Raw genomic sequence first — 24,518 nt, forward strand, 5'->3', positions numbered from 1 at the left:
CGTGTAGATTAGTTAGAAATAGAGTTTTATTATATTGTATGTATGTCAGTCCTTAAGGCATATATTATATGTGGCCTGAAATAAATAAATAAATAAATAAATAAAAAATAAAAATAAATTCCTAAAATAAATTATTATCGCATACTATTTTTATTTGCCATTTCTCAGTTATATACTTTTGACGTTTTACAATTTACTATTGATATTTATTTATTGAATGCCGTGTTTTACTATCATATCTATTATGTAATATCTAACGTTTGAGTCCTTTTTTTAAACAAAAAGTTATAATTATTCTTACTTGTGACCCGGAACGACACGGGTTAGCAGACGCGTACTTATAATCGACATTATTGCTCTGCATCTCACCACAATCCCTGGAAAAATGAAAAGAGTTATTTTAAAACCAATATTTTTTTTCTACAATATCAAATGACGGGACGAACAAGTCGTGCACGTGATGGTAAGCTACACGCCTGTCCATAATATTTGCAGTGTCACTCAAATTTCAAGTTTAAATCGCAAAAATCTGAGGCGCGCTGCCACTGCTCCCGTCACCCTGAGACATAAGTTGACAAGTCCCAAGTGCCTGTAATTCACTAGCACCCTTACCCTTCAAAACCGGAACGCAGTAATACTGACATTACTGCTTGGCTGATTAAATAAATGTCAGCAACTAATATGGCGTTAATTTAATTGCTTTACATCCATATTGTGTAATCTGCCCATTAATACAATTTGTTTTTAATATCACCACAATTTTGTTTTAAATATGGAACAGCTTTTTTTCGCGATTCAGAAAAGGTAGCTTTATTGAAGTTGTTAAGTATTTAACGATAAAGTAGAGTAACAATAAAGTATGTGGTTACGCCCGCCGCGCGTCGTATACAGACGCACACATTTGCATAATCTCGCGGTGCACTGGCGTTGCATAACGAGGGTCGTCGCATGTGACATTTATTATAAAATTGAAGAGTTCGATTGGTATTTAAAAAACACATCAAATAGTAGACGTGTTTATTGTTGCATTAACAACAGTGCCTCCAACTCAGAAACATTCAGCATTTCATTTTTATTTCATAATCACATAGACAAATATCAATATGTAAGTACTGCATTTTACAAAGGTTATTGCAATACTCGTATAGCACGAGAATGCCGTGATGAAACGTTTGATTTTTTCACAGCCTGTGCAACTAAAATAATAATGTGACAACCCTGTGCATTGTAGACATTATGACGTGCCGAACAGAGAATTGCATTACTTATCTCATTACACTATGGTATTAATTCCCAAACTCGGGTGTGTAAAGCCATGTTTGAAAACAACAGTCTGTTTTGTATATTGAGAGATGTTATTAAAACTTCGACTTTTTTCTTCCCGATATCTGAGAAACTTTTACAAATGTACATGAAAAGTTGTAATAGATTCATATTACGTCTTATGAGCTACAGTTGTTTCTAATATTCAACTCATATCATTGTACAATATCATTGTTTTTAAAATTTTGTAATACACTCCCACATTTGAATATATTGTTTTATCTAAAGTCAAATATGCATTGAGAAGCATTTTCCTATTGGGATGCTTGCCGGAATCGAAAAATTGACAGAGAAGTAGTACGAGCGTAGTTTTCAGAACTGGAGTACTTACCAAACAGTATCATTAGTTCCTGGCTCCGTGCACCCGTAGATCAACATGTGATGGGCTGTATGCATCGTAGCGTTGGGTTCGAAGCCAACTAAAAAAAAGTTGTTTAGTAGAGAATACTTGACAGAAGTTTCAAAACGGCCACTGTAAAGATATAACGATTTGAAAAAAATTACAACCTAAGATGGGCAGTATGGCCAATTGATATATTTTACTGTGTCAATTTAATTTTTTTTATTTATAAATATGTCGTTATGTACGTACAAACTCTCATTTCATTTCTGTTTCATGATCATACTCCTATAATCGAGATACCAATCTGCGATGCTGGTATACTGCATTTGACAAAAGTTATTTCTGATGATAATGATGTGATGAATTCATTATTTTATTTTCAAATTATGTTTTTTAATCTGTAGGGCGTGCTAACGACAGGGCGCGACTTGAGCGAGCGCGACATAAAATAGATATAGATATACTACTATTCTCCTTAGAGATCTCGCGTTTTATGTCCCTGTCGCTTAAGTCGCGCCCTGTCGTGCTAGCCCTGATGTGGGTACAACTAAAATAATAATGTGAAAACCCTAACGGCGAGTGACGTGTAGGCATTGACTCGCTGAATAAGTGGGAGTTACACTACTGTCTTTTTATACTAAGGCACAAATTTATAGAGTTAATTTAGATGGAAACGTAGGTAGTCTCGAAGACCAGATTGGGGATGTCCTTAAAAAAGGTTAAAGTTACCAGGAATAAATAGGCATGAAGGGACTGATGCCTGTGGAGAAGGCGAAAGCGGTTGGTGAGGAGGGTAATAAGTGGAGGATAATAGTATTTGGCTAACCTAGTTTACACTAGGTGTGATGGTATGTAAGTATGTTTTTTATCGTCGAGTTGCGGACACCAGCCCGTTACACCAAGTACCAAGTACCAATGTTTTTTATGTAGAGTAGAAAGCAAACGAGCAGATGAACCCCTTGATAGGAGGTAGTCATCGTCGCCAATGGACATCTGCTACATCAGAGGAGCTGCCTATGCGTTGCCAGACTTTCAAAGCCCTGTTTATTCATTTTTGAAGAACTTTATATCATAGGGTAAAGGGCAAATAGTTCAGGGGGGAAACCATTCCATGTGTGCATGCGTTATAGTTATAGGTTAAATCGAGTTAAAACCAGCCTAATATGTAAGGGGTCTTCGGTTGTTCCCTTCGTGTTTTCTCTTTTTACTGCGGTCACTATGGAAATTCCACACATGAATACATCTTCACGTAAGTATCAAATGAATACTATTACAGTAGTTTATCACACACTGTTTGACTTTAGGCGTTAATGAGCCATACATCGTAAACAAAGGAATTCCCCGAGTAGGCACAGTCAGCAACAAAATTAAATAAATGGTTAATTAATTCCTTATGACCTGTTTTATCTCTAACTTCGAAGTGCAAACAAATGTTGTCAAATTTATGTGCATACATTTTGTGCGCTCTAAATAATATTTAAATATTTTTTATTAGTATGCTGACTGTACGTAAGTGACAAAATTAACACGTTCACAATACCTATCAACGCATGAAACTAAATACCGTCGCCGTTTATTCCACTCAATATAGATTTTTAATGCATTATTTTAGGATATGAAGTTTGATTTAACCCACTCTGGTGTTTATTCGGGTACATTGATTACATATGCACCTCTGTAGCGCAGTGATTAGCAGTGTGAGCGCCAGATACGGTCTCGAGTTTGATTCGTGGGAGGACCTATCTGGACTTAATTTCGTTACTATTAAATTAGAGAATTGCCTGTTTTGAGTTTGTTTGGATATCGGAAATGAAACACTTTTTCCGGATCTAAACAAACAAAACAACCGAGTCGTTGTTTTTGACGTTGGCTCTTTACATGTACAAACACGTATGTGTAAAGAGCCTCTCGCTTGAGAATTGTGTAGTTCCCAGGCCTTCGAGGCTTGCAAATGTGCAACCAGTGCCTAAAAAAGGAAGCAGAGCTCCCTCTTATGGGCTTCCCACTGACCATTGCAATTGGATTTCGGATTTCTTGAGTGAACGTTCGATTCGAGTGGTGTTAGAAGGCTACTCTTCCGAACGTCGGGCGAGAGATGCCGTTCCTCAGTGCCTAAAAAGTTCCTCGGGGTTCTGTACTGTCGGCCACCCCCTTTGTGCTGCATATAAACGTTATGTTGATTCCAGGTACCTTTGGGTATGCTGATGACAGCACAGTTGTGGACATGTACTTGACCAATGCAAGGGTCAGTGGAGAAGAAATCCACTCTTGTCGAGAGTCCATGGTTAGTCGTTTGAATTTAACACTTAAGGCAATCTCCGATTGGGGCGATGCCAATCCTGTCAAATTTAATACTACCAAAGCGCAGGCGTGTCTTTTCCCCACTAAACGGAGTCTCTTTCACCTGACTCCGACTTTTCGTGATATATTCCAATCTATAGCCGACCGTCTTCACCTACATGGAATGGAATGGTCGTCCAATCTGAACTTCGGCAGATACATTGAATCCATGGCCAAAAATGCAGCCAAGAATCTTGGCATCCTTTCCAAGGTGAGGCGTTACTTTACGCCGGGATAGTTGCTTCAGCTGTACGAAGCATAAGTCCGGTCAAGTATGGAGTTCTGCTGCCATTTATAGGATGGCTCTGCTAAATACCAACTGGCCACCATGGATTCAATAGACAAGCGTTCTAAAAGGCTTGTAGGTGACTCGGAATTAGTAGAGACGAAGCTGCAGAGCCTTGAACACTTGAACTTGAACTTTCTCAGCTTATCGGTATTCTACAGGATATATCACGTAGTGTGCGATGGAATTGCATAATTTGATTCCGCCTTCCCGCTTCCATCATCGGGAGATTAGACGTGGGCAGGGGTCGACCTCTGTTGTGGATATTCCCTGGATTCACACGGTTTCGACGAAAACCACTTACGATATCCCACTTCTGACACCAATTTGTTAGGCGGCCGTTCCGATTTGTCTTTTTAAAAAAAAAGAACTAACTTCCCAACACCCGATTTATTGGAGAAAATTACACTCAATCGATAACTAACTGGCTTCCCGATTCCCGGAGCGATGTACCGCTCTTTACGAGTGCCAATGTCTAACTGCCTTGATTTGAGGCTTACGCAAAATATGAAAACTTGCACATTGCATTATGGAAAAATACGGCTTTAATAGAAATATCAACCTTTGCAAAATACCCATATTAGGTTGGGTTATAACAGCTCAAAAAAGCAAAAAGGGGTTTTTGACGAAGCTTTATCTCAATAAGATGAAGCGAAGTTAATAATGATTAAGAATATTCGAGATAAATTAGAAATTAGGAAGTCAGTTGTACAAAAATAGTAAAATATAACTAAAATACTATTTAATAAAAACATATCAAACAATTACTAATTAAGATTTCTATTACTAGTGCTTAGAAAACTAACCTTATTATCTCTACAGGATTTATAATTGAAATGACGCGCAGGTAAAGATTTTATAGATTTTTTATTAGCTTCATTTTCTGATGTTTGAAATTTCAATTGAGTTGGTTAATTTAGTTTGGTGTCTTTCATTTTTATGATTATAGCATTAATTGAAAATCTGCACACAACATGTTGATTTTTGTTTCTATTTTGAAAACAAAAGTATAATCTATAACAAAGATATATTATAATAAGAGATATAAAAGATAAGCTAAATCCAGAATAGTAAGGGGCATATTTTACAAAATGCGATTCTTGTTGGAACTTATTTATTTCATGTTCTAGACTATCTAATTGGTGAGATGCTTGTTTTAAAGAATCTAAGTCAATGTTACTAAGGGACAGCGGTGAGAGTAAAGGAATCGATTTGTTTAGTATTTCCCACAACAGTTACGTGTACGTTACGTCCTGAGTTATATCAAAATCTACAGTAAGATCATTTTCATGCGTGAAAGAGGACGTCGTTGACGGTATAAATTGAAAAGTTTTACAATATGCTATACAATTTTTACTTAATTCTATTATGCCTGTGCCTGCAATAGAATAATCTTTAATATCATTATTACATCTTACATTTAATTTATTACTTTTAGATTGTACAAAAATCCATTTATTATTCCTAAGTTTTTGCCAGATATTAATATTACCATATAATAATTTCGAATCACATTCAATTGGTAAAGACAACATAACTTCAGTTAACAATCTTGTCTCACACGATGGATTAGTATTTGTCGAATACACATTCGTCAAGGGACATATAGAGTCATCATTAGTAAGTTTAGAGCATTCTTTTAAATTATCTAATAGTGCGTAGTGAAGTCTATCATCTGTGATAGGATTTAGAAGGATGAATAAGAGCAAAATTATTTGGAATCTCAGAGTTATGAGGAGTTGGTAGTGGGATAAGTTTGTATACAATATACTTGGTGAAATTAGAGGTATTTGAATTAAGAAAACTATCTTTTTTATTGTAGTAATAAGAAGTTAATTTTGAAACATCTATAAATGTATGTATCGTTTCTAAATTTAATGGAACTGGAAAAATCTAGTCTTTCATTTATAAGTTACTATGTTTTGTAAGTTCATTAAGTAAGTTGACGGGAGTGATAACAGCGGGATGAAGGACATTTGTTTTGGCGAATAAGATAGCATTAAGTATATACTCAAGAGAGTTAGATATAGATAGCAGAGAACTATGTCAAATATTTACTAAGTTATTAATTTTAGCAATATTAATTAATTCGTTATTGGTTTTTGTCGTCTGAATTAGAATTTCGTTCAATTTGTCTGTTTGTGAATGCAATCTGTATTCGTTTTTATTTAATACAGAGATTGTTGAATTGAATGAATTTATCGTTGATTTAACTACATGAATGTTATCCTTCATGAGGTTAAAAAGTTCAGACTCGCTTGTCTGATAAGCGTTTATTGCAGCATCGTAATGCCGGGCATCCTCAGCATCCAGGGTGCCAAAGAAGAATTTTAGTATTTCACCACCGAACTCTAGAGATCTCTTAAATCGGTTCAGAGTGGTATCAGATGCTATACTATGAGATAAGTCCTTACAGTGAATAAATTCATGTAAATCAGATTTAATGCAAATATCTAGAGTTTTCCGTATGGAAGAGTCTATGTTATTATGATGAGGTTCTAAGGTAATAACGTCTACATGCGTAATTATCTTCCAAAAGTCTATAAATACCTAGCAATATAAACACCTTCACGTAAGGTATGATCTAGTACGAGAGCTTCATTGTTATGATAACGCTCGGGCGTGTAATTAGATATCGCGCATCCGATTACCGCTTCTGATCGTGCACATAAATCGGTTTTAAGAAATTTATAAATTAGGAATGTCCAAGTATATTCATTGAATCGTAGTCGATGACTGTCTTGAAAAATTCCAAAAAATCGCTACCAATGATGCCATCATAGCCTAAGTTGACGTCATTGTTGGTGAGATGAAATTTATATGAAAAGCTCTCTTCGGTTAAAATAAAATCCAATTGAAATGTACCTAGTGTTTCAGAGCATGACTCTACGCTATTGATACCTTTCAGTTTGACGACTTCGTGAGACAACCGATTTGTCTCACGAAGTCGTCTTTTTGTTTATACTTGATTGTTTTACTAATACTTGCGCCCGTGTCTACAAGGAAGCGTAAGGGTTCCGTAGAATAACTTGATTGTAAATATATATGAGGCAGAGATATTTTCTTAATTTTTATGTCAGTTTCGTAAATACTTACGGGTTTAGCGTCATCACAAGAGTCTGAATAATTTTCTAACTTTGTAGATGTAGAATGTTGTTTGGAATATAAGTTATTACATTTATTTTCCGAGGAATGATTGCATTCACAAGAAATAGTATTAGGACTCGGCTCTAATGGTTTAGAAGATATGTGCCGAGTTGAATGACTCGGGTTCGTTTCCCGAGGTGCAAGTAAAGAGTTAGTAATGTTTTGAGATTTAGAAATTGATTTATCATCAGAAGACGTAGTATTAGTTTTATTGTGATAAGAAATAGTAGAACTCAGCTGCAACGAATTAGTATTAGATTTAGAAGCTGAGATGAATGACTCGGAATTGAGTTCCGAGATGTAGATTTTGAATTAGTAAATTTATAAGATTTAGGAGTTAATTTATCTCCGTAAGATTTGGTATAAGATGTAGTATTGCTATTTCGTGTCATTTAAGGTTGGTGATTCCGGCAGACACGAGACCGGAATCGTATTTAGTCACAGGAATCGAACTCGGACCCATTGGTAATGCACAAGCGCACTGCACTCGCGCCGTCGCACTGTGATTCCCCCATAGGCCATAAATCAAAAAAAATCATTGGCTTATCCCGGTTAGATCAACTCACTAAGTTAGTAACTAGTTAACAAGCTTCCAAAAACTATAAATATCAATGTAATTAGGTCACGTTATCATTCACTTTTGTGCATCGGAAGTGAGCGCATCGCGAGACTAATTATCACCACGTGTGAGTCATCGAAACTTAATCACTTTGTTTTTGAGTGTCACTATTCCAAATCAAGTGTTTACGTGTTGTGAAAGCATGGAGATCCAAGAGCATGGTATGTACTTTTATTATCAATTTTTTTTAATTTTTTTTATGCATATTTTTTTTATATAATTTTTTTATTGAAGGCAGTTTTTTGGTGAAAATTTTTGGCATAACTTAATTTCCTTTAGACCTACAACTTTTGGCTGCGCTGAGCTGCACCTGAGGTATATGGTTTTTGAATAAGGAGTATGTCCTTATTAAGAGCTATAAGTTTCATTTGCATCTTGCTGCCTCTTCTTGGCTTAAAGGGGTGTCAAAGTATGCATGTCCATAGTATTGAATTTTTAATTTTTTTTTAAGTTCAGCTTTCATATTGTTTTAGGTACATTTTTCAAATGTTCTGTATCGAGGATGACAATTTTTGATATTTGGCACTCTAAAGTGGGTAATCCAAATGAAAAAATGCAACACGTCCTGAGCACTTTGACCGAAACATCATCCCTTTCTGACGACATCGAAAAAATTGATTTAGAGACTTTAAGCCTTAAAATTAAGAATATTTGTAAACGAATTTCCCACTACTGGGCAAAGTCGAATCGTACTAGATCTAAATTCTTAGAAAAATATTCAGATTGGCTGCATGTCGTTGAAAATATTGATGTACAGCGAACTGAGTTACGTGTATCTCAGAGCTTTGACGAAATTAAACCATCAACTTCTTCATCGCATGGCCGTCCGAGAATTAACTTTGACGACACCAGTAAACGTACAAAAAGGAGAAGATTGGCTAGTTTGTCTAACCAAGACCCTTCTCTTGTACAGTCATTGCTCAATGCGTCCGATAGCTTGTCTTGTTCTGAAAACGATTCTAGCGAAGTTTTATCGCTCATTGTTGAAGCTCAGTTAACTCGACATCAATATATATTAGTAAAGAAATTTATAGACAATAAGTTTTCAAAAACCATTTTCCCATCTTACCAAAGTGTCGTGGAATCTAAAAAACACTGTTATCCTTCAGATATTACTGTTACAGAATCATCCGCCGAAGTCGAACTTCAAAGTTTATTAGATCATACTGCCAATCGGATTCTCAAGTCTCAAAAAGATGTTTTGGATAGTGTACCTAATGAGTCTCTAGATAAGATATCTTTGATAGGGAAATGGGGTTTCGATGGCAGTACAGGGCATTCAGAATATAAACAGTGTTTTTCTGACTCCACTCTTGAAGACAGTAGCCTGTTTGTTACTTCGTATGTGCCACTTCAGCTTGTTTTGACAACAGATAACAAAGAAAATTCAGTAGTTTTGTGGAAAAATCCTCGTCCTTCATCAACTCGATACTGTCGTCCTATACGCCTCCGATATTTGAAGGAATCGACTGCAGTGTCAGTTGAGGAAGAAGCTCATTTTAAAGATAAAATAAGGAACTTGCAGCCTACTGTTTTCAAGGAAGAAGATCGCGAATATCGCATTACTCATTGTTTGCAACTTACTATGGTAGATGGTAAAGTGTGTAATGCACTTAGTGGTGTTTCTTCATCAAAATGTTTTATTTGTAACGCCTTGCCCAGTGAAATGAACAAAATTGACGAATGTTTAAATAAGGAAGTCGATGAGAGTAAATATGAATTTGGTTTATCACCTCTTCACGCGTTAATACGTTTTTTTGAATATTTTGTTCATGTCGCGTACAAGTTAGATGTTAGGAAATGGCAAGCTAGGTCCGCTAATGACAAAATGCTTGTTGCTGCAAAAAAATCATATGTTCAGACTCAATTTAGAGAAAGATTAGGGCTTATAGTGGATAAGCCTAAAAGTGGCGGAAGCGGAACATCAAACGATGGTAATACAGCCAGGCGGTTTTTCTCGAATTCAGAAATTTCCGCTGAAATTACTGGGATCAAGAAGGATCTCCTAGATCGTTGCTGGATCATCCTTCAATGTTTAAATTCGGGATATAATATTAATAAGACGAACTTCGAAGAGTTCGCTTTAGAGACGGCTCGGCAGTTAGTTGCCGAGTATCCGTGGTATAACATGCCTGCTTCCGTTCACAAAGTTCTAATTCATGGTGCTAATGTTATAGATTACGGTTTGTTGTCAATCGGAGAGTTGTCTGAAGAAGCAGCTGAAGCGACTAACAAATACATCAAGTCTTTTAGAAAAAATCATACGCGTAAAATGAGTCGCATTGTGACCAACACAGATTTAGTAAATAGGCTGCTTCTTCATTCAGATCCCTTCATAACAGGTCTACGAAAGTTACCTGTTAAAAAAAAAGGTGTACTGTCAAAAGCTGTATTAGACTTGTTATGTATTTAAAGTTAATATTGTTGAGATTTAATGTATTTTGGTATAATTTGTGTTTTGTTTGTATTTTGTAAAATGAACTTTTTTATGTATTTTTATTGTTTTAATTTATTCATTTGTGGTTATTGTTAATACAAATAATCATTATTTACACAGTTTTACCATTAAAAGTCGCAGTATAAAATGTTTTAGATACATCGTCTAAAAACAAAATTACTGCGAGACATTTTTACACCTAAATATTGTCAAATATTTTTTAAAATGTATAATTTTATTAATTTACGTTTACCTAATCATATTTTAACGTAATAAAATAAAAAAATAATAATAATTTCGGAGTTACGTATTTATGACCGCCTTAGTATGGAGCGTGAATCACCGTGCGTCGGCGCGCGGTGTTTGATGGTCACGTTGCGCTTGGTTTGCAAGTTCGCGGCGTTGCATATTATATTGCCGCTTGTTCGATGGTGTGACCCTTTACAATAATTACAGGTTTTTGTATAATTAGAATAAGTAGGATTAGGATTTGCGTTTGTATAATTAGAGTTAGTAGGATTATGATTAAAAAGATTGGGAGGAACATGATAAGATCTTTGAACATGAGAAGTGCTTTTGGCAAGTTTCGCGTTTTTAAAATAACATTTTGATGAAGAGTGCCCTGTCTTGTAACATATGGAGCACTGCTTATAATTTTTGTGAGAGTTTGATTTCGAGAGGTTAAATAATTTTTCCTCTTCGATGGCATGTTATACAGCCTCGTTTAATGTTGAAGGATTCCTACACCTTACAATATTAGAAATAGAATGGTCCAAGCCTAGCATAAAAGTATTCAATGCAAGTTCTTCCATGGCTGCGATTCTACGAGGAAGTTGTTTATCGTCTTTACAATTATAATGAATGTCGGATTGTATTTTCGTGAGAATATAGGTACTCAATTTTTGGCGAGTATTTCGTCACGTCTTCATTGTGTAATTGTTTACAGTTTTGTAAATCAATTAATAGATGTGTTGCATGTTTTTTCTCGCCAAAAGTGCTTCTCAAAAATGATTTGATTTCCTTCCAGGTCGTGAAAGTCTTTAGACAACACGCAGCCTGGGCTTTGCTCTTTGCTGGGCAGATGCTCAGGTTCCACGTGGCGGAGCGTAGCGGCGGTGGCTTGTAGTTGCAGCTCGAATTGCAGTGTTAGCTTATGTTGACACGTGGTGGCACGTGATTAGGAGATGATGGTGGTGATGAGGTGGAGTTAGACTGGTTGGGTTGATGCGGGCTCACACTGATGTTGAGACTGACCGTCGATCATTATTATTATTATTTATTATTATTATTATTATTAGGGGCTGGTCAGGCAGTGGTGTGGGTAATGCGGGCTCACGCTACAGGGCGGCGGCTTATATCCACTTATGATATCCCACTTCTGACACCAATTTGTTAGGCGGCCGTTCCGATTTGTCTTTTTAAAAAAAAGAACTAACTTCCCAACACCCGATTTATTGGAGAAAATTACACTCAATCGATAACTAACTGACTTCCCGGAGCGATGTACCGCTCTTTACGAGTGCCAATATCTAACTGCCTTGATTTGACGCTTACGCAAAATATGAAAACTTGCACATTGCATTATGGAAAAATACGGCTTTAATAGAAACATCAACCTTTCCAAAATACCCATATTAGGTTGGGTTATAACAGCACTAAGCGTTTCGCTTCCACATTTGTATGGCGAGCGGAATTCCGTGCCTGCAGACTTGTTCCTCGAACGGTATAACTTGGACCTTTTCAACGCGAGAGTGAATAGGCATTAGTTAGGTATGCATACTACATCCCCGACCTCATCGTCACTTTCCATCAGGTGAGATGGAGGTCAAATGTGCACTTATTTTTAATAAAAAAAACAGTGATCTCATGGTCTTATGGTTTGATTATCATTACCATTTTATCTACTTCGCTCCCTTTAAATCAGTGAGAGGAAACATGCTGGCCCATAGATTCACTCGATGTACAAAAGAGGGGAAAGTTAAGCTTTTTAAAGCTTTTTGTCAGTCAATGTACTCGAGTGGTCTATGGGATAGATATACACAGTGTATATACAACTCATTAAGAGTACAGTACTGTGACGGTGAGACCTCCTTGCATCGTCATTCCTTTTTATCCTCCTTTTTATATCGCCTTTCTCCGGTTCCTAGCCACTCGTATTTAAATTCAAATTTAAAATTGTTCCATTCTTTTGCCTCACATTTTGTTTCGTTCCATTGTCACTCCCTGCTCGATCACGACAGCGGACGGAGCTGTTTAAATTCAATCGCGTCTAATTTTGATTATTTTACTAAGTTATAATCATTATAATATAATCTAAATCATGTGTCAATTTTAATAAGTGTATAACAGTCTACAGCCTTATCATGTACCTTTGAATACGTATCTGTAATTCAGTATAACTCGGCCCTTTTAGGGGTAAGTGTCTAATTAATTTCTTTTTCATCAAGTTAGGAAGTGTAGTGCTTTATAATAATGTGCCTGTTTTCTATATATACCTTTTTAATGTTACAGCCTTACTTCTGTGTTAGCATTTCTACTTAACCCAACTTTAAATAAATTTGTGGACCGGAAGTTTTCTGTTTTACTGCCGTGAACCTGGTCACGGCTTGTTAGGGTTACAACCTTTCAGTACAATACCATACTCAGGATGCTGTGGGGACTGCCACGGCACTGCAATGCGTCAAGTATGTTTGCCGAAACGCGAACATATGACCTTAAATGCGATTAGGCGAAAAAAGGTGTCGTCTCTGCTAAAGAGAGTACATGACAGAGGCAATGTCATCCTGAAGATGTTTGCCCAACGTTTTGACTGTACAATTTTAAAGTTTTGGATTCAAATTCGCTACTGGCCAAATTAAGTAATAATTTGTGCTTATTATTAAAACTAAGAAAATGCACAAATTAATATTTTTAGAATTTTAATGTTTGTAGTTCAATATTTTAAATTTTTTTAATCAAATTTTCAAAATTTTTTGTAATCATACTAACATAGTTCTAAGGTTTTCTTTTGTAACTAACACCATTATCGTATGGGCTATGGCCTGAAATAAATGGTATATTATTTATTATTATTATTATTTAATAACATGACGCATATGCAAACGCATACGCATACGCTCCCGCACCGCACCTTCCTCAGTAATAAACGAGCTTCTATTACGAACGGTCTTTTACTCTCTCTCCGCTACCTGCATGCGAATTGACAACTTTTCAGGAGGTAATTTTAAATGTCCCACGAACTAAAATAGTCGATAATTTTTTATGCTTAAATAGGAGTTATAAAATTTCACAAAATCATAATATGTTCCATGTAGTTCGTACTATTTTTATGACCTTCATGTGATAAAAGCACTTGTGATTGTGACGTTTGATCACGTGAAGCTTTAATATATTGGTATGATTTTACGCGGTTCTCGCTTCCGTCGTCATCTATAAGATTTTAGTACGTTTAAATGTCGACCAGGGTCAAGGATTTATTATCATTGTTATTGTTAGACCGCTAAAGTATTATCAGAACATCTAACCTTATAAAAAAGAAACTTGTCATACCTATGTAATAGCTGGTTCTTGGAGCGATCCTTATCGGTGTACATAAATAGAGCTCGTCCTGGAACAAAAAACATTTAATTTAGGAGAGGGGAATTTCCAAATACATCTGTTATCTTTATTTTCTTCGACCCAGAACTTGACTTAGCTGATTGCCTCACTAATAACCTCCAATAAAACCTCAAGCGTGCAGGTACTAGACCACGTAGGGTAAGGTATGTAAAAGGCGTCTTCAAATTAGACGCTTATAGAAGTCAGTAGACATAGTCTTTTGAAGTGCTGCAGTGGCGCGACTGTGGCATGGCAGTCGCGCGTCCATAGCGGTTTAGTAATTTTAGTTCACTGGTCTAACTGATATTGCACGTGCCGCGCGCGTGTCACGACTAGAGGTGGGCGTTTGAACGAAAAGCGCTTAATATAATATATAAACACGCTTTTTATTTTAACCGTAAGCGTGGGTTTTAGTCAGTTCTATAAACAACAATTTCATTTTTTGCACCGTGCCTAAGTTTGAAACTTAGGCACGGTCGGCACGGTTCAACCATTTCATTTTAGTTTCCTAAAGAAATTAATTCGTCAATGTGAACAATAATTTTATAAATAAAAGTAAACCTCGTGTTTTATAAATAAACTTACTTAACTTAAAACCTTTAGTGGTCTACTCTTGCTTTTATATAAAAATTTATACTCTTAAACGTTTTTCTAAGCGATTTTTCAAGCTTCAAACTAAAAAGCATTCGTATAAAATTATGTTTGCAATCGCTTGAATTTTAAACAAATTATCGCTTCAATTTGCTCAAGTGGGTGCAAGTTGAGCAAATGGCCCTTGAATAGAACAATTTCACTTTGAAACCTGGGGTCTACCCTCGTCCACCGTCCGACATCCGTCCGAAACAATTACAGTGAAATAAATAATACTCGACAAAATGAAAAGACGCATGATGCGAATGAAGCTTCATACTCGACATTGTCTTTTGATTTAATCGAGTCTTACTTATTTAACAGTAATTGTTTCGGACGAAGAATGGAAGTAGACCCCCAGACCCATATTTAGAGGCTTCCACAACGTCCATGGCAATTCATGTTCACGAAAAGAACTCTCGGTAGAAATCCACTGTATATCCACGTATCGACTACGATACACAAACAACTACGTACATAAACAACAGAAGTAGATTTTCAGACAACACATTTTTGTTACGTGCCTATAGCACTAAGTATTTCGTACCATAACAACTACTACGTAAATAAACAACAGTCATAGACTGTCAAAATGAATCCATTGTTATTATGTAGTAAGAGCACTAAATATTCCGAGCCATAACTAGAGTGGTAAATTTAGTGGAATGGGTTAAAATTCAGCGCAAAATTACTATTTTTTAATTGGTAGCTGTAGAGCTCCTTGTGAAAGAGTTATGTGAACATTACTGCGTTCCGGTTTTGAATAGTAAGGGTGCTGGTGAAATTACAAGCACGTGGGACTTGCCAACTAATGTCTCAGAGTGACGGGCGCAGTGGCAGTGCAAACGGATCTTTGTGATTTAAAGTTCCGAGTGGCACCGCAACTGTTATGGAAGACGTGTGGCTTACACTATTTATTCGTCCCGTCACTTGGTACCTACCTATTATAAAAAATAAATTTAAAAAAATATCTTCTAAATCTTCTTTTTAACCGACATCAAAAAAAGGAGGTGTATCTCAATTCGACTGTATGTTTTTTTTTTGTATGTATGTTACGCGATAACTCCGGTATTTGTGAACCGATTTTCATGATTTTTTTTTGTTGGAATGAGGGTACCTCCATAATGGTCCCATTTTGTAAAAACCATCCATCTCTAAGGGTGGCTGATCACGCATGAACATTCATTTTTATAAATAGCGCCTAAATTTTACTTAAGGAACAATTATTTTAATGGTTCTTCAATTCAAGGCGTTTTTCTCTCTCAATATATATTGAGTAGTGAGAACCGATTTTTATTATCTCCTGTGTCAAGTCCTGTATAGTGGCGAACTAAACATCTCCATATTTCAATAAAACTTGAAAAACAGATGTAATTCCACGTACTTTTGAGGTCGGTTTTTTAGTACTCTGTACTGAGATTATTAAATCGCAAAGATCTTAGAGGCACTGCCTCTGCGCCCGTCACCCTGAGACAAAAAGTTGACAAGCCCCATTTGCCTGTTCTTTCACCAGCACCCTTACCCTTCATAACCGGAACGCAGTAATGATCACAACACTGCATGACGGCAGAAATAGGTCAAATGGCAGTACTTCCCTGGACAAACTCTTTCACAAGAAGCTCTACTGCTACTAAATACGTTATACCTGATAACTATTTGTATACCTATTTATATGGGAAGTAAATATATAGTAAATAGTAATAATAGTGAATAGTAATTTCATTATCATAATATTTTGTTTTATATTTAGACTTAGTATATGAATTTTGTCATGTGGGAAAACACGATTCCTAACAATTTTCACGAAAGAAGAAAGTCACAAACTTATCTTGAAATTTTACAAGAAAACAGCTATACAGCTATAAATCATTGGTATATGTAAAGTTGAGATATTGAGTATTCAATAGGTACTTTACATATACCAATTATTTTTTATATCAACTGAATTAAATAGAATACTACACGATATACATTTTTCATATGGCTATAATTTCGTTTGTAAAAATTCTATATGCTGCCATGAGACGCAAAGTCGATGTTGGGAAAAGGACTGCCAATCTGAAAAAGGCCTGAGCTGGAGCACGTCTGTCGTATGCACCCATAGTGTTGGGGTCACACAGCTACTTGTTGGAAGCAGGAAAACGGCCAGCAATGACATGACAGGCCAAGAAAGCGATGACTGGATTACTCGGATGCGTATATAAGGGACTGGCCTGACATTGCGTCATACCGGGAGCTCTGGAAGTAGAGAGAATACGCTTTTGCTAAGCAGTGCGACTCTGCAATAGGATAATAAAAAAAAAACACTTTCAATTTAAAAGACGAACTAGATGGCGTTTGTCATGCGGTGTCCCAAGTTATGTACGAATTTTCATAGACGTATTATGTTTATTTACTCGCCATATGGTGTTACAAAAGATTTTACAAATATAATGGTGTAGCCAAACATGTGACACCTTTTTTTTTATACCTCCGGACACATAATGCGAACCAACTTGGTATTTTAATACAAAAATATTGTTATTAATTTTGCCCGCTTTTACTAATTCAAACTTTCAACAATCGTCATATCGTCGATGTTTTGTAGAAAAGGTGTAGGCGCAATTTACAATTTTTTTCTGGCAGCGTAATTTAATTTTTCACGACTGTTTTAAAATATTTACGACCTGCATTAAATTCAATTTTCGATTCTATGGCGCCAGTCTTATTAACTTACAAATATGTAGTCCTTATTAGGGACCCTAACTTCCCCAACGATGACTCCCTAGGTTAAGGGATAGGGTTCCTTGAAATCGGGTACTATAATAAACGTTTAAACCAGCCTCCAAATTGCATTAATAGTTTTGATGAATCAAACATTTTTTATGAGCTTAGGGCATTTACACTGTAGCTCGAATTATACGTATGAGGTACCTATAGTCAATAACTAATCTATCAAAGAACTACACAAATGGCACTTATGTTTTATGAAATATTTCGTTTGATTTTTTTAGTTGTTTTCGTTAACTTTATTAGGTGGGTAGTACCTACAGCCCTTCTTGGCATTTACATTTCGGTAACTTTCCGAGGTATTGGCACCTATGGTTTACTGTCACCTAAAAAAAGGTGAATTACACTGTTTTCTTAAATTTATTCATATACTCTCGCGCTTAGATACCCATCGGGGTAGGCAGAGTACTACAAACACAACAAACCTCTCTTGCTTGACTTACACTCATCCATCTTTTTATATAGATCTTTTTCTTCTCACTACGCAATCCAGCCTTTTTAAGGAGAGTCTCAATGCGATCTGAGAACGTTATGCTTTTTTTTATAATATCGAGAAATGGATAAGGTGGCAGTAAGCGTCTAAGGATGAACTCTTTCACAAGGAGCTCTACTGCTACTAAGAAACTTATTAAACATTCTTATTTGTCTCCATCAATCCTCCTTGTCCTTGACCTGGTTTTGTTTTTCGATTCGACCGGGTCAGGGTTATCACCTCACCTCCTAAAATCTAGACTCGCGTTCAAATACCTTCCCTTAACACAAAGTACCCTATTTTGAATCATGCCTAGTTACAAAAATGGATTGCAACTACCTTCGTTTCCAAGACTGATTAAAGCTTTACTGCAATCGCCAACCCGCATGCTAATCCTGTGATTGTAGGGGTAAATCCTATATCGAAAAAGCTTATCTAACAGTGGGCTTTGCGTTAATATGAAAGATAGAATACCCCGATAGAGCCGTAAATATTTCTCTATTATAACCTCGTCAAAAAAAGCCCTTTACGCATACGTCTTACTGCCCACGCAAAATCAATACCACCTACACAACGGCCGTATCTAAATGGGTACTTGATTTTTGCTAGTTGGCACATTATTAGCTCAAAGCTATACTTATATAAAACTGGAGTGACACTGATATCAGAATTGATATCGATATCCAAGTAGGATATTTGCTAGTTAAGCGATGTATAAGAATAAATATATAACTGTTTTTAGAATCTGGCACACTGGATTTTGATGGAGCTTTTTAATATTATAGACGGTACTTTTACCTAGAATCTGCTTTATATTTCATTACGATATAGTGTAGGGCTTACATGATCTTTGTGTAGAACTTAATTGATTATTTATTAACGGGTAATATTTATTCGGAAATGTTTTTCTTATGGAATGGTTCCACCGGATTATCATTAATATTGGCGCGAAAGGTAAACACACCGCAAAACGTACCATTCTTTCCTGTACATCTGGCGCATTATGAGTGTCCATCGGCGGGCACTTTACGCCGATTATGGCAAATCCAATCACCACGATGGTAGTCATTACAGTGTATGTCACTGATTCGCGAAGAAGAATAATTAATAATTCATTGTAGAAATACATAGTGGATGGCGTTTTGGTTGACAATTGACATACAAAGAAAATGTGCAGGGATCAAGCACGTTTTTGGTAAGGTGCGTTGGGGTAAGTTCGGACGCATTTTCGCTAAGTTGGAACGATGATGTAATTCTTTTTTTCTCGAATAAAGATATACGTCTTGCTAATGAGATATTAGAAAAATAAATCCTAAGGGGACATACGTTAAGTTCCGAATTTCATTGTTCTGTAGGTGGCACAGTTGCTCGTTGACAACTGTTTAAAGACAAAACATACATTTTCAGAAACAAGGGAATGATCGGACCTTGGTGGGGAAACATCGGAGTACTGTCTATAATCGTTTCTAGGACTAGATGGCACACAGTTTATAATAAAAAATATCCGAACTTCCCCATTGAAAAACATGGTAGCGAGCTTTTAAAAAAAATCCTCGTGACATGGGCGCAACCACATTTTTTTATTTTTTTATTTATGGTCATCCGATCTTACCCCACATTAACCGAAAAAAAGATAATAATGTTCTCAAACTTTTGTATCCGATTTTGCGTAAATAAACCTATTTGTTAAATAGTTTCCTCTTTAGCTTCTAGCAGACCTTCGAAAAGAAAAAAAATACATAAGTAGTCATACGATAGTTCTGTTTATTTAATACTAGGTCTCTAGCAGATACCTCACTTAGGGGATTATCCATTCCAGCATGTTTTGCGAATGTCAAAGTAACGAATGGAAGCAAATTTAAATCAATCAAAGTTTATTAAACTTTAATAATATGTCTATAACTTGACTTGTCTCCTTAATTAGAATTTTGGCTTTATGTACAGTCAACAGCACATCAGACTATACATTTTTGTTCGAAAATCGCCTCCAGTGCAACAGAACAAGATACGTCAATGTGTAGCTTGATGTGCTGGCGTCTGTACAAAGTACTATAAAATATATTAAAAACGATATAATAATGAAACGTTACAATTTGAATAAATGGGTCAAAAACCACAATCTTTTCCTTGTATGTTTTGGTGGCGCAATTTTTTTTCAGATTTTCCAGTATCTGAGGCCCATTTGTAATAAAATGGCATATATACATGATATATTTTCTTATATTGCAAATGGGTCTCGGATAACGAAAAATGTGAAAAAACAAAATTGCGCTACCAAAACTGACAAGGAAAAGATTGTAGATTTTGACCCTAATTAGAGTTCTTAGCAAAGTCCAAATAATTAAAAATTAAAAAAAACATTAATTTAAAATATTTTTTATTTATAATCATAGCAGTCTTGTCTCCTTAATTATAATAATAAATAAAAATAAACGATGTACTTACTTAATAATAAAACATTACAAATGGAACAAAACAGAGCTTTTCGCAAAGTCTAACAAAAAATAAACATTAATTAAAACTATTTTTACTTATAATCATAATCAGTCTTGTGTCCTTAATTAGAATACTTAAATATCAATTTACCTTAAAAAATTACAAATGGACTGTCACTAGCAGAAATATATGAGGTCTTCGTCATTCATTAGAACATACTCCACAGGGTTTTCATTTATCTGGAGTAGTTCTATTTCTTTCACAATAGAATTTTCAGGTAAATTAGAGTCCTGATCTTTACGTTTAGGGACAATAAATTTGACATTATTTTTATTACAAATAGTTTTATAATAGCAAACGTTGTACTCATTTGACTTTAAATTTATATTCTCAATCACCCCAACATAATATTTCCAAGACTTTGTAAAGTATCGTGTTAAAACTGTATCTCCAATATTGTAATTATTTTTCAATATTTTCTTACTAACTTCACTATGAAGAAGGAGACCATCTTCCTCCAGTTTATTTTCTTTACCTGTCTTTGGCGCAATTCCACGTTTTGTATTCGTAGATAAGTCAAATGTCTTATCGATCAGTTTAAGACCTAAAGGTCTACAAGTATTTAAAAAAGCCCTATTTTCAGGTGTGAATCGTACTGAGGAAAGGACAGTGACTTTCTTATTTTTATCGTTGTGTGTTCGTTTCAGTAGGGTTTCTTCTATCTCATCAATCTGAATCTTTTCTCTACCGTCATAATTCGTCATCAGTAGTTCGTTTTCTGTCCCGTCGATCTGATTTTCTTTAGATATTTCTCGGTTAGCCATTTCTTGCGCGTCATCTATAGCGTCAGAATAATTTTCGCTAATTGTATCTAATAAATCTGAATCACTGTGCGAGCTCATTTCGCCGCTTTCGGTTGTGGTAATGCTTGGAGACATTTTAAGTCGTTTCACGGGTATTTTAGCAGTTTTCTTCGATTGTCTAAATTTTGTTTTAGTAAAATTAGTCAAATTAGGTTCAGGCTTGTTCTTCGACTTATTTTTTTTTTCTTTTTCTTGTGTCTTCTGTTTAACTTTCTTGTCTTGTTCATCTTTCTGTTTTTGTAATAATGTACGTGTGATTACTTCAGCGCCTTTCGCTACACGTTTCAATTTAACATTCTTATTGTCAAGATTGCGAGACTGCTGTGTAAGTTTTTGGAGAAGAAGTTCCTCAAAAGATGTGCTGACGATTGACTTTGCAGGATTTTCAATACGTGTGCCCTTCTGAATTTGAACTTCCGAAGCAGATGTAGTTTGGTTTATGACAGCGATGCATAACTGCTTCAACGTGTTTGGATCTGTTGAAATCTTACATTGATGGATGGCAAATCTTTTGTAAGCAGCCGGGTCGTATTGTTCTTTTTTGATGACTTCAGAGTTAAACGGGTATATGCCTCCTTTTCTGAAACCATTCTGAATAACTTCTGGGCTGGTTTTATGCCACGCTTCCGCAAACATTTCGGAAAATCCATGTTTACGTATTTTAATGCCAACATTGCTGCGTTGCCATTCGACAAGCTTTTTGTCCCAAAAGCTTTTGAATGATTTAAATACCGCTAAATCTAATGGCTGTAGAAGATGCGACGTATGTGCAGGTAGTTTTAAAATTGTGACATTGTTGGCTGCTGCTAGTGCCACAACTCTGTCATCGACGTGAGTGCTATGGCCGTCGTATATTATTAACACCGGTCTCTCACGTCCCAAACCAGGAATTAGGATTTTAGACATATAATTGTAAAATATTTCTGTTTCCATCCAACCACGGCTACTCGCGGCGTAAGATATATCAAAATCGTACGTTTCTTTATTCTGCGCCATCCATTGTTCGTATACGTACTTGCCTTTAAATACTATCAAAGGCGTAATTTTTCCTCCAGCCGCATTAACCGTGGTCAAAACGGTTACATTTTCTTTTCCAGAACCACATATAGTTCTGGTGCAAGGTTTGTTTACTCCACCAACAACTTTTGTTTTACTTGGATCCAATGATACAGAGGTCTCATCCAAATTCCATATCCTGTGTGGATCGTTTAGGCTCAACTCCTGAAGTGTGTTCTTCAGTAGAGTGAAATACTCATTAATTACGAATGGGTCTGTCATTCTTTTTCTAAGATACTCGACAGGCTGCGGTTTCTTTATAGACAGATTATGTCGTTTCCGAAATGAAATAAACCAGTCATCACCGAGTTTATTGTTATTGAATGGGGTTTTTATACGGTTTTTTTTAATAAATTCTTCGACAATCAACTTCACTTCTGTCCGCGATAGGCCCCAGCCCCATTTTTCCATTGTACGAAGACATTGTGCCAATCTAGCTTCCATTTCCACAGGAATCGCTGGTGGTCTACCTAGGGTGTGACTAACTACTCCTGTTTTATTTCGGACTCGGTCGTTGAGTGTTGACGAAGGAATACCATATATTTTCGAAGCTGCATAATTAGAGAGTTCGTGATTTCTCACTCTTTCCACAGCGGCCTGTAAATCTTCTCGGGAGTACGTGGTTGCCCGCAGTGATTTTCTTTTATAATTTCGAGGCATGATGGATCTGTAAATATAAACATACACAAATAATCATACCATTACCGGCATAGAGTAAGAATCAATGCAGGCGAAGACTAATTTTTAAAATGTTTTATTAATTATTAAGATTAGTACCTACGTGACATTGTTGTTTTTGATAACATAACATTTTTCTTAAACATAATACAGCTATGGAATAGTAATATATATATATATTTTTATGATAAATATTAATTTGTACAGGTGTACGAATTATAAAATCAGTCCAGCAATTTTCGAGAAAATTGCAACAAAGCCACGCACCTAAAGATCCTAGTCTAGTCGGATAAAAATTTTGAGAACCACTTTCCTTTCCTTTGCAAGGGAAAGACCGGATTCTAAAAAATGGATTTCATCCGATCTTATTCTCATGGGGGTAAGATCAGATCTCACCCTACAGGCGTCTATAGTAAGATTTAAACAATCTAATCTAACAATCACTTAACGTATAATATCGAAATGCTTAAAAACTTATAAAAAGAGGCCAATTACTCACCAAGATACCATAATAAAGTTGACAGGGGTAAGGCCGGATCTTCGAAAAACACGAAAAATCGTATATTTTATCCTCACAGTCCATAACACGCGTGCGAACAAGTGAACTGACTGACGCGGAATGAAGGTGGGGCTAACCAAAATGGCGTTCTATATTGTGTTGCCAGTTCTATGAAATAACGTAAGATTTGGTAATAATTTGATTTATACGATCTTACCCCGCATACGAACTTACCCCAACGCACCTTAATTATTGAAAATCAGGTTTTTTAAATATGATTTGATGATGGGAAACAGATTCCTAGAATCAACTACTCAGGAAATTGCCTTTTACGAGCACGAGGACATTTATTTAGGGTTTTTTATTTCTACCTATTTATTATTTGGAAACGTGGTATGAACTCTCGACTCAACTTACCGACCGTTAAAACGAATTAAAACGAGGTATGCGCAGTTCTGTCTTGTTCACAAAAAGTTAAGGCGGTAGTTATATAATTCGATGCGGTCACAATCTGGGGCATCAGCTAGTAGAAGAGATAGCTAACAGTGACTGTAATTTATTCAATATATTATACAATTTCACTGCAGACCTTTAAAATTATTGCATTAAAGTTTATTTCAATTATAGAATGTTCAAATAGTTGTAAACACTATGTTTCTTCATTTTAATGTTTACTGCATACGTCTGAGGTATAAATTAACCCATCTGTATGCGACCTCTTTTTATGTGAATGGCCTGTATGCGACCTCTTTTTATGTGAATGGCCTTGATAACATCAATGTGTTTTAAATATTTGATTATTTGATGGAAATCAATCTAATCGCAAAGAATTTTAGAGTATACAGCTGACAGCAATGATAATTCGATCTTAATGCGAAATCTCCGCCAAACTGGCGGCTGAATTGAAATAAAGGTACTGTTTTTTTCCACTAGATGGCGTTGTACAGTTGCAGGAAATTGCTGGATCGCAATATTAGGAAAACGGGAATTAGTATTGACCTATCGATCGAATTTGAAATTGTC

At 35.8% G+C, this 24,518-nt stretch overlaps 1 protein-coding gene across 1 annotated transcript in view; it reads right to left on the bottom strand.

The window, feature by feature from the left end:
- The window catches only part of LOC113230023 (peptidylglycine alpha-hydroxylating monooxygenase), a 33,268-nt gene that overhangs the window by 3,283 nt on the left and 5,467 nt on the right, over positions 1-24,518 (bottom strand). Inside the window, exons 2-4 of the mRNA XM_026463752.1 lie at positions 14,045-14,102; positions 1,655-1,742; positions 259-377 (exon numbers count right to left, since the gene is read on the bottom strand). Coding sequence (XP_026319537.1) covers positions 259-377; positions 1,655-1,742; positions 14,045-14,102 — 265 coding nt within the window. The remainder of the gene's footprint in view (positions 1-258; positions 378-1,654; positions 1,743-14,044; positions 14,103-24,518) is intronic.

This window comes from Hyposmocoma kahamanoa, unplaced genomic scaffold (genome assembly GCF_003589595.1).
Source record: "Hyposmocoma kahamanoa isolate Upper Pololo Valley unplaced genomic scaffold, ASM358959v1 63, whole genome shotgun sequence".
NCBI classification, from domain to species: domain Eukaryota; kingdom Metazoa; phylum Arthropoda; class Insecta; order Lepidoptera; family Cosmopterigidae; genus Hyposmocoma; species Hyposmocoma kahamanoa.